Source organism: Protopterus annectens, chromosome 4.part1 (assembly GCF_019279795.1).
Source record: "Protopterus annectens isolate FY-2018-M chromosome 4.part1, PAN1.0, whole genome shotgun sequence".
In the NCBI taxonomy this organism is placed as follows: Eukaryota; Metazoa; Chordata; order Ceratodontiformes; family Protopteridae; genus Protopterus; species Protopterus annectens.
This window is the reverse complement of record NC_056734.1, coordinates 1006843646-1006859515: the sequence shown is the minus strand read 5'-3', so window position 1 is coordinate 1006859515 and position 15870 is coordinate 1006843646. Positions and strand designations below refer to the sequence as shown.

Here is a 15870-nt window from a genome sequence, read left to right as displayed (position 1 = left end):
AGGCAGTTGAAGTGGCTGTTGCCCTGGTGGAGTGAGATCTAATACTGTTAGGCACAGGTTTTCCATGGTGCGTATAGCAGAAACGTATGCAATGTCCTATCCATTTGGAAATAGTCTGTTTTGAAATTTCCCTGTGCTGCTGCAGCATATGCTACCAATAATTGCTCAGATTTTCTGAAAGCTTTGGTTTTGCCTGTGAATGTCCAATGAATGCAGTAGTCTTTCCCCTTTATTCTGTGGTTTTGCATAAAAAGTAGGCAAGTGAATGGTTTGGTTTAGAGACACACTTGAAACCACCTTAGGCATAAATGTAGGGTTAAGTTCTTAAGGACACCCTGTCCTGGTGGAAAATGAGGAAAGGTTCCACTGCCATTAGTGCCTGTAATTCTGAAACTCTTCTTGCAGAAGTTATTGCCAGGAACAGAGCAGTTTCCCAAGAAATGTATTTTAATTCTGCCATGCTAGCTGGTTCAAAAGGAGGTAACGTCAATTTTTCCAAAACAAAGTTGAGGTCCCAAGTAGGAGTAGGTGCTCTACGGGGCGTTCTTATGTTTTTAGCCCCTCTGAGGTACTGTTTCAGCAAAGGATTAGAGAAAATTTGTGGATCCGTGTTGTAATGTGCAGAGATGGCAGAGGCGTGGATCTTGATGGATGAAAAGGAGAGGCCTTTGTCCAGCATCTCAGTCAAATATTGCAGTAGCTGAGGAATGTTTGGCACAAGAGGATCAAGGCTGTGAGCCTGGTTCCAGGCACTGAATCTCTTCCATTTATCCGAGTAGGCTTTCCTGGTACTAGGCCTTCTGGCCTCCAGAATGACATCCATAACTGCTTTGGAGAGAGGCATTGCTTGCGTGGCTAGGGAATCTTCCATGCAGCTAGGTTTAGTGTCTTTCACTGGCTGTGGAGTAACTGATTGTTGTGCTGAGACAGCAGATGTGGTATTTGAGGCAAAATCCAGGGTGGTCCTTGTGCTAAGTTTTTTAAGATTGGGTACCAGTTCTGGCGTGGCCAGTCTGGTGCAATCAGGATCATTTTTGGCTCTTCTTGCCTGGCCTTTATGAGTACCTTTGGGAGAAGAGGCAGTGGTGGAAAGGCATATACTTGTAGGTTTGTCCAGATGAATGAGAGGGCATCCACTTTCCATGTTTGCGGATGGTAACTCCTTGTGCAGAATTTCTTTAGCTGGCAATGCATTGGGGAGGCAAACAGATCTATGTCCGGGCTCCACCATTTCTTTGTCATCATGCTGAATATTTGAGGATTCAATTCCCATTCGTGGGGATCCATGATATTTCTGCTTAAGTCGTCTGCCAGTGTGTTTTTCTCTCCTGGCAGGAATTGTGCTTGTAGATGAACTTGATAGTTTATAGCTGTGTTCCACAAGGTCATGGCTTGTCTGCAGAGGGGGTAGGAGTGAGTGCCTCCTTGCTTGTTCATGTACCACATAACTGTGGTGTTGTCTGTCTTTAGTAGTAGTTGTCCTGGATGCAACAGGTCCTTGAAAGCTATAAGGGCATTTTATACAGCTAGCATCTCTTTTTGATTGATGTGCAGATGCCTTTGTTCTGCAGGCCACTTGCCCTGAATACATTTTCCTGCCATGTGTGCTCCCCAGGCGTAATCCGATGCATCTGTTGTCAGTGTTTGCCTGGCTGTGGGTTGAGTGAAAGGCTGTCCCTTGTTGAGGTGACAAGCTTGAGCCCACCATCGAAACTCTTGTTGAAGGCAAGGTATTAGTGGTATAACTGTTTCCAAACTTTGACAGTGTTGAGACCATACATTCTTTAGGTACCATTGTAGTTTCCTCATATGCAGTCTGGCATATGGAATTTAGTAGTATGCAAGATGCCATGAAGCCCAAGGCCTGCAGAAGTTTTCTTGCAGGGACTTGGGTCTTTGTTGCCATTAATTGAAAGTATTGTGTCAATTGTCCTTGCTTGTCTGGTGTGAGAAAAGCCATCTGGGCCGTTGTGTTCAAGCTGGCACCCAGGAATATTATCTCTTGTGAGGGCACTAGTTTTGATTTCTTTTCATTTACTGTGTACCCCAGGCACCTTAATAACTTTTGTACAAAACGCCAGATACTGTAGAAGAATGTCCTTGCTCTCTGCTTGAATCAGGCAGTCGTCCAGGTATGGGTAAATCTGAATTCCTTTCTGTCTGCAAAATGCAATTACTGGTGCCAGGCAATTTGTGAAGTCCCTGGGCTCAGTAGATAATCCAAAGGGCAGTGCAGAGAATTGATAGTGCATTGGACCAGCTAAGAACCTGAGGTATCTTCTGCAGTTTTGTCTGATAGGGACATGCAGGTATGCCTCCTTGAGGTCTAAAGTCACGAGCCAAGCTTACTTGCCCAGCATGGGAAGAAGCTGCTGTAATGTCAACATTTTGAATTTCGGAACATCCAGGTAAGTGTTTAGTGTACAAAGATCCAGAATGGGCCTCCAGGCTTTGTCTTTTCTGGGAACCAGAAAGAGTCTTGAGTAAAATCCTTGCCCTTCTTCCTGAGGTGGTACCTTTTGGATAGCTCCCATGTTCATGAGTGCCATAATTTGTTTTTGTGCCTCTGCCCATTGATTTAGTGGCAGATTTGGCATTCCTTTTAATCTTGGCAGAGTGTAAAAGTGGAACCTGTAACCTTTTGAAATGATATTGAGAACCCATTTGTCTTGGGTGATCATATGCCAATTGTGATAAAAAAGTGCCAGTTTTCCTCCCAAAGCGGCTGCCAAGAGTGAGTTGTTTGGCAGCTGGAGTGGGAAGTCATTGGGGCTGTTTTTTATATGATTGGTGCCTGTCTTCCCCTTCTTTCTGGCCTGATGCACCCCAGTGTCGTGGCCTGTAAGGACCTTGTGATTAACCTCTACCTCATGGCCATCTGTATCTGCCCCTTTAGGGTCTGTCATTAATTGGAAAGGACCAATTCTTTGTTGGCCAGTTTCTACTAAATCGAGGAGGCTGAACCTGTAAGAAATCCTTCACTGTTTGCATAGACTTTGCCTTATCCTCCATTTTCTTTAATACCTCTTCTGCCTTAACTCCAAATAAAACATCCTGCTGTAAAGGTGCATCCAGTAATTTAGCTTTAACGTGATCTGGTAATGTATGTTCTTTTAACCATGCATGTCTTCTAATGACAGAGCCTGCAACTGCTGCTCTGCATGAGGCCTCTAAAGAATCAAAACCACATTGCAAGGTATGCTTTCCCATTTGTTCAGTGGAGGATCTGTATCTGGAAGCATTTTTTGTTTCAAATGAGACATCAAAAATTGCTGATATTTTAGCATGTGAAACTGGCAATTTAAGGCTCTCATTGCTAAGGGTTGCAGACGTATATACTTTCTTTCCCCATCTGTCTAGTGCTCTGGAATCTCTGTCAGAGGGAACTGGGTTCTTTGCTGATGAGGCCTTAACCCCTTTGGGACCCTGAGAAATAGTTTCAGGATCAGCAACAGGGCTTTTATACAGAAATTTGTGTGAATCAGGCACTCTGTAATATCTGTCCGGTTTAAGTGGAGCTGGAGGTAAGGAATCAGGATTTAAGCTGGATTCAGTGTACACATCATCCACAATATCTAGCACTGGCGGAATAGCCAGGGGTCTGTGTTGAGGTAATAATAGGAAATCTCTGAGCCTTTTCTTGGATTCTGAATAATCCTGGCCTTCCCAATAGAAATGCTCCCTCATGGTATGTAAGGTTTCCCCAAAGGAGTAGTCCTCAGGCGGAGAGGCTGATGGAATAGATTCCTCAGCATCAGAATCTTTATAAGGGGGTAAAGGATATCCCAGGTCTGACGATGAATCTGAGGAAATGGACCCCTGGTCGGATGAATCATAATCTGCATCCTGTCTAGGCCTTTTATCAGGAGGGGGATGGGAACCCCTGATCAGAGTGATTAGGTCTTCGGCCATTTTGAGCATTTGTTTCTTAGGCATGGAGGCCTGTCCTGGAGAATGCTGTACTTGTTTCTTAGTTTTTATAGGAGGCTTTGACTTAAAAGAGGGTTTAATGCTTAGCTGAGTAGGTCTGAAGACACCCTCTGAAGCTGCGGATAGCTCAGGTACTCCGGTTCCCTCTGCAGGATCGGTTTCGGTCTGTTGAAAAACTAGTGCATCCGAAGGCCCAGCCATCTCCAAGTGGGGGTCGGGGGCAGCCTGTAGTTCTGCAGAAGCGGTCGTCAGGGGCTGCGAAGGCTCCACACTGAAAACCGGAGAACCGGTGACTGGCCTAGAAGAGGCTTCGTCGTCAGTTTTGGGCCTTGGATGCCTGTCCTTGTCTTTGCGCTTTTTATGAATACTGGTCGTCGGAAGTTCTGACGGCATGGTATAATTAAATTTTCTGCCAAAGTAATGTCGGGCAAAATCAAACCGACGTTTAATAGTGCGCTTATTAAACCTAGCACATAACAGACAACCAGTAACGTCGTGGTCTGGGCCTAGGCATGGGATACAATAAGAATGGAAATCCTTATGAGGTATTTGCTTCCCACAAGAAATACAGTTATTAACTTTTACTGACATCGGTCTGAGGCAAGAAAAGTTTCCCCAACGGGGTACTTAGCTTTGCAGAAGACTTCGGTTCTGGATTCGGAATGAAAATCTCAGGAGACGGTCGACCGGCACTTGCGAACTGCTTTTGCTTCGGGCACCGTGCGGCAAGAAAGACTGAAGAAAATGGCGTCGGCTGCATCATACCCCTGTCGCACTGACGTCAGGGAGGAGGCGACAGCAACTGACGCCAGACCAAGACTTTGGAACTCAGGCCGGCTGGCGAGCCGCCTGATGGCAGAATAACCCAAGTGTAATGACTGCAGCAGTGTCACACGATGAACATCTCCTGTTGCAGGCAGGGAATGAGGGTAATTATTTTTTCCAGACTGTGGCAATGTTGAGTCCAAACACTTTTTAGATACCATTGAAGTTTCCTCATATGCAGTCTTGCATATGGAATTAGCAGATTGCAGGATGCCATGAAGCCCAAAGCCTGCAGAATTTTTCTTGCAGATAACTGGGTCTTTGCTGCCAACATTTTGAAATAAGTAGTCAGTTGTCTGTGTTTGTCTGGCGTGAGATAAGCCATCTGGGCAGTTGTATTTAAGCCTGCACCCAGGAATATTATCTCTTGAGAGGGTACGAGTTTTGATTTCTTTTCGTTTACTGTGTAACATAGACCTGTTAGTAATCTTTTTACAAACGCCAAATGCTGTAGTAGAATGTCCTTGTTCTCTGCTTGAATAAGCAGTCATCCAAGTAAGGATATATTTGTATTCCTCTTTGCAAAATGCAATTACTGGTGCCAGGCATTTTGTGAAGACCCTGGGCACAGTAGATAAGCCAAAGGGCAGTGCAGAGAATTGGTAGTGCATTGAGCCAGCTATAAATCTGAGGTATCTTCTGTATGATTGTCTGATTGGGACATGCAGGTATGCCTCTTTTAGGTCTAAAGTCACAAGCCAAGCCTTCTTGCCCAGCATGGGCAGAAGCTGCTGCAGAGTTAACATTTTGAATTTTGGAATATCCAGGAATGTGTTTAGGATAGACAGGCCCAGTATTGGTCTCCAGGCTTTGTCCTTTCTGGGCACTAAAAATAGCCTTGAGTAAAATCCTAGTCCCTGCTCTTGCTGGGGTACTTGCTGAATGGCTCTCATGTCCATGAGGGATGAAACTTCTTTTTGTGCCTCTGCCCATTGATTGCGCGGCAGGTCTGGCATACCATTTGGCCTTGGCAGGGTGAGAAAGTGGAACCTGTAGCTTTGTGATACGACATTTAAGACCCACTTGTCCTGGGTGATCATGTGCCAATTTTGTGAAAAAAAGTGCTAGTTTTCCCCCCAAAGGAGCTGCCAGAAGATAAGTGCTTGGTGCTGGCAGGGGAAAAGTCATTGAGACTGTTTCCTGTACGGCTGTGATTTTTCCTCTCCGCTTTTGGAGGGAGAAGCACCCCACTGTTTAGGCCTGTATGAGCCTTGGGGCTGTGATCTGCCTCTGGGATGGCTGTATCTGCCTCTTTGTGGCCTGTCTGACACTGGAAAGGACCAATTCTTTGTAGGCCAGTTTCTGCTAAATCTGGGAGGCTGGACCTGCAAGAAATCCTTGACTGCTTGCATAGATTTAGCTTTGTCCTCCATTTTCTTCAACACCTCTTCTGCTTTAACACCAAACAAGGTATCATGCTGTAATGGAGCATCTAATAGTTTTGCTTTAACATGATCGGGCAGATTCTGTTCTTTTAACCAAGCATGCCTCCTAATGACAGAACCTGTAACAGCAGCCCTGCAGGAGGCCTCTAGAGAATCGAAACCCCATTGCAAAGTATGCTTTCCCACTTGTTCAGCTGCATGCAATAAATCCTGCAATTCTTTGTTTTCTGCACATTCTGAATTTATCAACATTTTCTGTTTAAGCAGTGATGTAAGATATTGCTGATATTTAAGCATATGAAACTGGCAATTTAAAGCTCTTACAGCCAAGGTAGCAGAAGTATAAATCTTTTTCCCCCATCTGTCCAGGGCCCTTGAATCCCTATTCAAGAGGGGATAGGGTTTTTTGCAGTGGAAGCCTTGACCCCTTTGGGACCCTGAGAGATAGTTTCTGGGTCAGCAGCAGGGTTTTTATAAAGAAATTTATGTGAATCAGGAACCCTGTAGTATCTGTCTGGCTTAACAGGAGTTGGTGGTAAAGAGTCAGGAGACAGAGTCAGGACTCTGAAAATACATCATCTACAATGTCTAACAGAGGAGGAATAGCAAGGGGTCTGTGCTGAGGTAATACAAGGAAATCTCTGAGCATTTTCTTGGATTCTGAGTAATCGTGGCTCTCCCAATGGAAATGCTCCCTCATAGTATGCAGGGTCTCCCCAAAAGAATAATCCTCAGGAACAGAGGCTGAAGGGATAGATTCTTCAGCATCAGAATCCTCATAGGGAGGAAGAGAATATTCCTGTTCAGAAGAGGAATCAGAGGAAATGGAAACCTGATCTGAAGATTCATATTCTATCTCTTGCCTAGGCCTCTTATCAGGAGGGGGGTGGGAGCCCCTGATTCGAATAATTAGGTCTTCGGCCATTTTAAGCATCTGTTTTTTAGGCATGGTGGCCTGTCCAGGAGAATGCTGTACTTGTTTCTTTGTCTTTAGAGATGCTTTAGTCTTTGCCTTTGAAGCTGAAGTTGATTTCACATGTAACTGAGTAGGCCTGAAAACACCCTCAGAAGCCGATGCCTGCTCAGCGGCTCTGGACCCATCTGAGGGAATAGTTTCCGAGTGTCCAATACCTTGAGTTTCCAGTGGCCTAGTCAGCTCCACGTGGGAGTCAGAAGTGGCCTGTGGCGTCAAGGGTTGCAAAAGCGCCTCACTGAGAACCGGCGACAGGCCTAGCGGAAGCCTCATCGTCAGTTTTGGACCTCGGATGCCTGTCCTTTTCTTTTCACTTTTTATAAACTCCGGTAGTCGTCTGTTCCAACGGCATTATATAATTGAATCTTCTACCAAAGTAATGAAATGCAAAATCGTACCGACACTTAATAGTGCATTGGTTAAATCTAGCACAAAACCGACAACTAGCAACGTCGTGGTCAGGGCCTAGGCAAGGAATACAGTAAGAATGAAAATCCTGATGAGGTATTTGCTTCCCACAAGAAGTACAATTATTAACTTTTCCTGACATCGGTCTGGAGCAAGAAAAAAGTTTCCCCAACAGGGTACTTAGCTTTAATGAAGACTTTGGATCTGAAATTCAAATCTGAAAAATCTCAGGAGTCGGCCGACCGGCACTTGCGAACTGCTTTTGCTTCGGGCACCGCGCGGCAAGAAAGACTGAAGAAAATGGCATCGGCTGCATCTTTTATACCCCTGGCTCACTGACATCAGGGAGGAGGCGACAGCAACGGATGCCGGACCTAGACTTTGGAACTCGGGCCTACTGCGGGTAGCCTGCCAGCAGGATAACCCAATTGTAATGACTGCAACAGTGAAACACATGGATCATGTCCTCTGTATATAGGTGTCTGAAAGGAATCAATGTCCTGTCACCCACAATGTGAGGTTCAGTGGGGGCAGTTGAGGGTGAAGAGTGTTCTCTTGTCCTGTGTGAGCAGGTCCAGTCTGTGGGGTAACTTGTAGTGATTACCCTTGGCTAGGTGAAATGGTAGGGGAAACCAATGATGCCTTGGCAAGTAGGGAGTCAGCAGCAAGATTTGAGGCTGTTCCTTCTGAATTTTCAGGACGACTCTGAATGAGAAGGAAGGGGGAATGCAAATGTGTACATCCTCTTCCAAGAGATTGAAAGAGCACCCACCTTCCAAGCCTCTGGGTGAGGTTCTTAGGTAGGTACTAGGCTATCGGCCCTAGGGCCCATACAAGCCTAGCCAAAAAATGTACCCTGGCTTTCGCCACCCAAGAAATTTATTTTCCTGTGCCCCTGTCGAGCAGAGCCACAGAAGTGATCCCGGGGTGAATTTCCCATTTCCCATCCAATCATCAAGATTTTTCTTGAAGAGTGCTAATGAGGAGCTCTGTTTGACATAGATAGGTAGTCTGTTCCAGAGTATGGGAAGTCTCTGGGACAGGAATCTATCCCTCCAGCATGTTCTGTTTATTGTGGTGACAAGGTTTAGGTCCCTAGAGCATGTAGCTCGGAGGGATTGGGATTTCTTTAAGTGGAGCATGTCCAACAGCTCTGGGTTTGACATAGCTTTGTATGTTAGGCAGAGATCGCCCCTGAGTAGGCAATATGCGATGGAGTAAAGCTGTAGTTTTTTGATGCCCTGGAGCAGAAGGTTGGGAGCTGTCTCTTTATGGGGAGGCCAAGAGATCCACATTTGGAATAACCAATCAATGGACTTGGTCCAGAAACACTTCCCTGTTCAGGGTCCATTCATGAGACAAAGTCATGTTCCTGCTTAAGGAATCTGCCATCACATTGTCTGCGGAGGGGATATATACTGCTTGGAGAAGGAGAAACAACTCCAGTGCTGTTTCCTAAGCTTGTAGTGCTAGTCCGCACAGGAGGTAGAACCTTGTCCCCCCTGTCTGTGGATGTACCACAGCACAGTGGTGTTGTCTGTGTACCACCTCTTGGTGCCTGGGAGAAGTTGACCCTTGAAAAATATCCAAAGCCAGTATCAAGAATCTAATTTCTTTGATATTGATGTGATCCTTTTGTTGAGTGGGGGTCCATGAATTCCTCACTTTCCAATGTCTTAGGGTTGCCCCCCAGCCTGTGACTGAAGCATTTGTGAACAGGTCTTGGTTTGGGATCTGGGCTGTAGGGGCAGGCCTGGATTTGACCAAATCTGAGGATCCACCACTTCAGTTCCTTAGACAAGCAAGGAAGTACGGGGATCGTGAACTCTAGAGGATGTAGGTGTTGTTTCCAAATATTTCTCAGATACTACTGAAACTTCCTCATGTGTAGCTTTGCTAGAGGGACCATGGGAATAGTAGGAGCCATAAATCCTAAGATCCTGAGGAATTACCTGACTGAGATGATTTTGAGGGGAAGGATTCCCTGAGAGAAAGATGCAAGGGTCACGATCTTTTCTGGTGTCAGGCAAGCTACCATTTCCCTTGTCAGAATCAGACATCCTAGAAACACCTGATCCTGAGAGGGTGTCAGGGTGGATTTTTTTGTGATTTATGGTAAATCCCAGACCTGTAAGGAGGGAGATGGTGAACTGCAGGTGTTGCAAGGCCATGGAATTTGAAGTAGCCTGGAGAAGGATGTCATTTAGATAGGGAAAAAGTTGTACTCCCTTTGTCCCAGAGAAGGCCATGACTGGGACCAAACATTTTGTAAATACTCTTGGGGCTATAAAAAACCAAAGGCTAAAGCACAAAACTAATAGTGGGCAGAATCCACTGAGAAGCGGAGGTACTTTTTGAAAAGTGGATGGACAGGAATGTGCAGGTAGGCATCCTTTATGTCCAAGGACACTAGGAATGCCTGAGGCAAAATGAGTGGAAGAAGGGTAGAGAGACAGCATCCTGAAGGAGGGGACTCTGAGGAAGGTGATGAGGTGGGATAGATCCAGGATGGGCCTCCAGGGACCTTCCTTCCTGGGGACCAGGAAAATTCTTGACTAAAATCCCTTCCCTCTTGCAGAGGGCAGAACCTCTTGAATGGTTCCTTGAGTCAGAAGTTCCTGCAGGATTTGGGGGAAAGTGGGATACGGTCTCTGGGCAGGGGAGAGATGCCTTTGGGAGACGGTCAGGTCTCCCAGGTCATGAAGTATCCCTGTTTTATGACAGATAGGAGCCAGGAGTCCTGGGTAATCTGCTTACAAGTGGGAAGGGAGAGGGAGACGTGCATGGAAAGAGGGGTGTCTGGGTGGAGGGTCTGGTAGTCACAGACTACTGGGCTTTCCCCAAAAGGACTGTTTAGAGGGTGGAGTAGAGGAGAGAGACCTGAAAGAGTGCTGCTTCTTGTGGTCCTTTCTAAGTTTAGTTTGCATTCTCTTAGCTGAGGACCTAACAAAAGATGTTTTAGCTGGGTAGTTTCTCTGAAAGTGTGGAACTGGGGAGACAAAGATATGTCTCAATTCCTGCAGTTCCTTGCCTTTGATCTGGAGGGTCTTAAAGTGTCCAGCAGCAGCTGACCCAAGCAGGTGTTTGTTATCCAGGGGCGCATCTAGGAGTTTGGCTTTTATGTCATCAGGGAGAGGTTGCAATTATAACCAGGAGTACCTCCTGATGACAGATCCAGAGGCGGCAGCCCTTGCAGATGCTTCTACAGCATCATAGCTGCACTTGATGGAGTGTTTGTTCACTTGTGTGCAGTTCAGGAGAGAGGAAATCTTGACTTTAGCAGGAGAGTCAGGGAGCTCTTCCTAGTTGCTTGACCACATCTTAGAAGACAGCCAAAGAATACTTGACCATGTGCATCTCGTAGTGGATTGCTCTTACTGCTAGGGTGGCAGAAGTATAAGCTTTCTTTCTCAGACGTTCCATCATTCTGTTCTCTTTATCAGAGGGCAGCAGAAAGGAGGATGGTAGTAACTTTGAGGTTTTGTCGGTGGTCACACAAATAACCACAGGGTTTGCAGAAGGGGCTTTATACAGGAAGGCTGCCTACTCGAGCACCTTATAGAATCTGTCTGGACGCTTGCGTGCTGGGGGCTGTGAGTCAGGATTTTTGAAAGCAGCCAAGAAGGCATCCAGAAAGGCAGGGTGTACCAGGGGCACAGCAGAAGGGCTGGGAGACTCCAGCTGTAGGAGTTCATGGCATCTCTTTTGGGTCTCAGTGACCAGACTGCTGTCCCATTTGGAAAAAGGTTTGCATTTTGGTGATGGTCTCATGAAGGGAGTCAGTGCCACTGGACTCCTCCTCTGGTGAAGCATACCCCAGACAAGAAGCATCTGACAGGTATAGGTTAGGAATTCATCGTCCAATGAATCCTCTCCTGTAGTGTGTCCTAACTTGTGTCCAGAGCAGGCCTCTTAGGGGTAGAGGGCATGGGGTCTGTGCAGGCGTTGGGCCCAGACACAAGGCCAGAAAAGCATTGAGCAGGCCTTGGGTGAAGGCCTACCAATCCGGAGGCTGTTCGCACAGTGAAGCAGGCAAAGGCTGAGAAATATGTTTAGTTTTCTGTTTCCTCTTCTTATGGGTGTCTGGGGGATAGGATTCAGAAATTCGGTGGTGGGTTGGAGGGCCGGACACCAGCCGACACTCCACTACATCAGAGACTATGTATTACAAATTGGGAGATGCCACGCAGACCATTGGATATAATGAGCCAATGGTTCTCCCTTAGCGACTGAATTGGACACCTGAGATTCCCTCTGGGAAGTGACCTCAGACAAAGGAGAGATTTCCTCTGGGCCTTCCACCAAAGGAAGCTCTGGGGACTCCAGACCTTCATTGGCCTTGATACCAACGGCTGGAGTGGAGGGCACAAGAGTCTGTTTGGGCCTACTCTTTTTGGCCTTCGTGACTGGGGGCTCATCCAAGGGTTCCGACGTCAGGTCCATCCTGGAAGCTAGACAGTTGAGTCGCTGATTTTCAAGTTATAGTCTTAAGGCTGTGAGATGGTCTGACAAATACCACAAGTGATATGGTTGTGTTTACGGCCTAGGCAGACTAGAGAATCCTTATGTGGAATTTGCCATCCACACCTACACTTGCCCTTCCTATCTGAGATGTAACCCAAAACGGTAGCAAGTAACAAACAGAAAACCCCTAAGGGGTACTTATCTGAAGTTGGATGAAGAAACGCTTCTACTGGCAATGCAACGACTGGAGCTGGCAGTCACACAGGCGGCAGTAGAGTTCTGAAGACGTGGGTGCTGACATCCACTTTATACCGGACGTCTGTTTATGACAGATGTCTGAGTGAGGCGCAGGACATCACGTGCACCCTACCATAATGGCGGGACGTGTGAGAGTTCACCAGAGGCAAACTCCCTGATGTCATGAATACAGCAGCATTTGAACAGAACAACATCTAATCTTTCTCTTGAATTTTTTATTTCTCAAATGTCACATCTTACCCAAAACTGTGTCATGTAACTCGAGAATGTTTGGTTTGATTCTTTGTTTCATGCAAAGGTGGCTTGTTTCTGCAATGGCAGTTTTAGCATACTCCCATTATTTTTCCTCCAAAACACTTTTGTGTCAGTTTGCTAAAGCTTTAAGAAGACATTTGTGCAGCATGGTGGCTCAGTAGTTTACACTTCTACATTATAGCTCCACAGTCTTATGTTCAATCCTGAGCTCATTTTACTGTACGGAGTTTGGATCTTCTCAGTGTGTCCACATACTGCAGTTGGTCAGCCCTTTGGGAATTGTTAAGCTGCCTGTCAGAGAAAGGTCTACAATATCCCTGGTTCTGTGGACTACTTTAACCTTTGGGTTGGCATCCACTAAAGGGCCCACTTCTGCTGGAGCTTCCCTTGTTAGAAGTGGATTCAAGGGGCTAATGCTTGGCTTTTCTGAACCAGAGAGATTTGTGTCCCTTTTGGTTCCTAGAATAAGATCTTTGACTCCTACGGCATTTCCCATCTTACAAATTCTGCTTCACATAAGGACCAAAACAAGGATGATCCATCACTGGGGCATTTGCATAAGAATGCTTTAAAGTTGCCCACAAAGACAAAGGTAGGCTTGACACCTCATTTAATGCCGGCACTCACAACAGAAGCCACGCCATCAGATGCATTATGCATGAGCTTCATGAAGAGCTTAGTAATATTCAACATCATGACCACAGCTGTCTCCAGTTGTTTTTTGGAATCTGTTGTAGGGGTTCTTTCTCAGACAGGCTAGTGCTTGCTGTGCCAAATTTCTTTGGATATGATTCATACGAATGACATAATAATTCAAGGTCCCAAGTGAGTACATCCCTGAAACATACTTTGAAAAGCCATCAGAGCTAATATTTAGCTTGTAAATGAAATAAATAGTACTTTGTGTATATAGTCTGCCTCCATTGCCTTCATAGATCAAACAATACAACTCAAAATGACACTGTTTCCTGTCCATAAAACATCCACACACACCCATATAATAGAGAACCATTCCCAAAAATCACATGGGTGCAATTTGTAGTGACAGGTAAAAAAGCCTCTAATTTACTACTTTGTGAATGCAGAACCATTTGCAGGTTTCCCTTTGTAAACACGTTACCCAGAGCTTGGAGCTTCTGCTCCAAATATCATCCAGTAATTAAATATTACTTTCAAAATTGAAGAAAAAATATAAGAACACACTGCTGTCCTTGTAATGCTTTCCAACTTGGAAACTTGAGCTATAGGTGAAGTCTACCTACACTTTTCACTCTATACTTGTATCACTGAAGCAACACTGCTCCTCCAAGGACCGCTCTTCCACCACCATCCAAAAATATTGCCCTCATCAGGTTTGTGAAACATGTATCCAGGCAAGCTTGGCAGACAATGACTTAGACAATGAAGACAAGCAGTAAGAATCTTCAGAGAGAAGATAAAACATGACAGAAGAGAATAACAGCTAAAAGAAGCTGGGTGTTGAGGACTAGAAAAACTTAGGAAACTGAAATCTTCAGCAGCAAATCCCATACAGAAAGTTCTGCATTTACTTTGGCTTTCAAATGAAACATGACTTATTAAATCAAAGTGACAACTTCCACAGTCAAGGAAAAGGACAGAGGTTATACTTTTATTACGTTGTGCCACTGACTCCATAGCCTTTAAGGAAAACATTCTTTAGGCTTACATCATCTCTTCATATGCCCTGGCCTACAAGACACATAATGGTAACTAGAGGTGATCACATCATTCAGGCAGAGGCCCTCTCAGGCACTCCCCACCCCTTAACTCTTTGATAATTAGTCTCTGTGCCAAATGACAGAGCATTTTTGGTAATGACATGTACAGGCTGCATGTCCATACCATCCAATCCTACTTCAGCTCCTCTGTGGAGATCCTTACCCTAAACTTCATATATGCTGTTATGTGTATTCTTTATATACTCCCAGTTCCATTTTCCTTTAAGATAATAGGCTGGAGAGACAACTATTCGGTGATGGTAACATTTTAGATTCTGTTAAGTCCTTCCAATATGTTCTTTTCAGCCACTCTAATTCTGCAGGGTGCTCTAATTTTTAAAGGTTACTCATCTAATACATTTTTTATCTGACACATTCTAATGCAAATCATTATGACACTGGAGGTTTCTCATTATGAGAGAATTAAGTTTAATTAGGAGATCTACAGCAGACTGCAAGCAACAGCAATGTAGTAGGAATTCAGCAAGAATATGACTATATTGAAACTATCAAGATACAAGTATGCAGCCGTTGTGAAGACAACTAACTTTAACCTTTTAACTTACATTATATTTTCCATTGATTTTGGTTTGATGAATATTGCAACTGGGTAAAGAAGGGCGATCTGTAGCCTCTTGATTGCATTGCCCGATACATCTAAGATGCAATGTTTACCCTGTAACAAAAAGAAGGCGAAATTACTAATGAATGCAATGAAGCAACACAGATACTTGCCAAAACACAGGACGTTGCACATTATGTGATGATTATAAGATTTGAAGCATTTTTTTTTTCCCTGAATTCGAAAATGCATACCACTACCACACAGTCTTTCTACAGAAAGTTACCTTTTGATGATGTATACAAACCTGAGAATTTCAGTCTTCACATCACTTGATAAGACCATATACATGTTTACACAACATTTTTCTATGTACCATTCATTCCACAGATTTCCTGCCCGCTCACTTTTTAGCAGTTCCTTAAATCTTTAGCAAATTTTGTCTTTGGAATCCTTAACTCATACTGTCAGTGAATAAAAACATTACTACTGGTACGTGTTTGTATGTATTTACAGCGGTGGTGGTGGTGCTGCGGTAGCGTTGTCGCCTCACAGTAAGATGTCCTGTTCGATTCTCAGCTAGAGTGTCTTCTGTGTGGAGACATGCGTGAATAGGCATACCTTCGTTGAAGGTTGTGCGTCAGGGCTGGCAACTTGGCACATAAAAATGTACTGCCAATCATTAGCGGACCAGAGTTCCACTGTGGCAACCCCTAACCGGGAAAAGCCGAAAGACACAACAACAACGTGTGTGTATGTATTTACACAGATCACTTTTATATTTAAGTACTCAAGCTCCATCTTAGTTGTGGTACCATGTATTGAACACTATATGGCAGTATCTGTTCCGTCAATTCTGTCACTTTATTTAAAAGCAGTAAGAAATTGACAAGCTCTGCTTTAAAACTAAGACCTTAATTCACCATATATTCTTAAAGAACTTCCTTGACCACACCAGCACTAGTATTTCAGGTGTGTCCCTTTCACCTCACCAAAAGAACAAAGTCTGGTTATCTTGCAGTGCCACACCTATTAGGAAGAAAATATAAACAGCAAACAAAATGAGCGGGA

General features: G+C 44.8%; 1 protein-coding gene across 1 annotated transcript in view; it reads right to left on the bottom strand.

Annotated features, from left to right (window-relative positions):
* DLG1 (discs large MAGUK scaffold protein 1) overlaps positions 1–15870 on the bottom strand; it is a 3205960-nt gene that overhangs the window by 55708 nt on the left and 3134382 nt on the right. The window contains exon 26 of the mRNA XM_044070715.1: positions 14804–14913. Within this exon, the coding sequence (XP_043926650.1) occupies positions 14804–14913 (110 nt within the window). The remainder of the gene's footprint in view (positions 1–14803; positions 14914–15870) is intronic.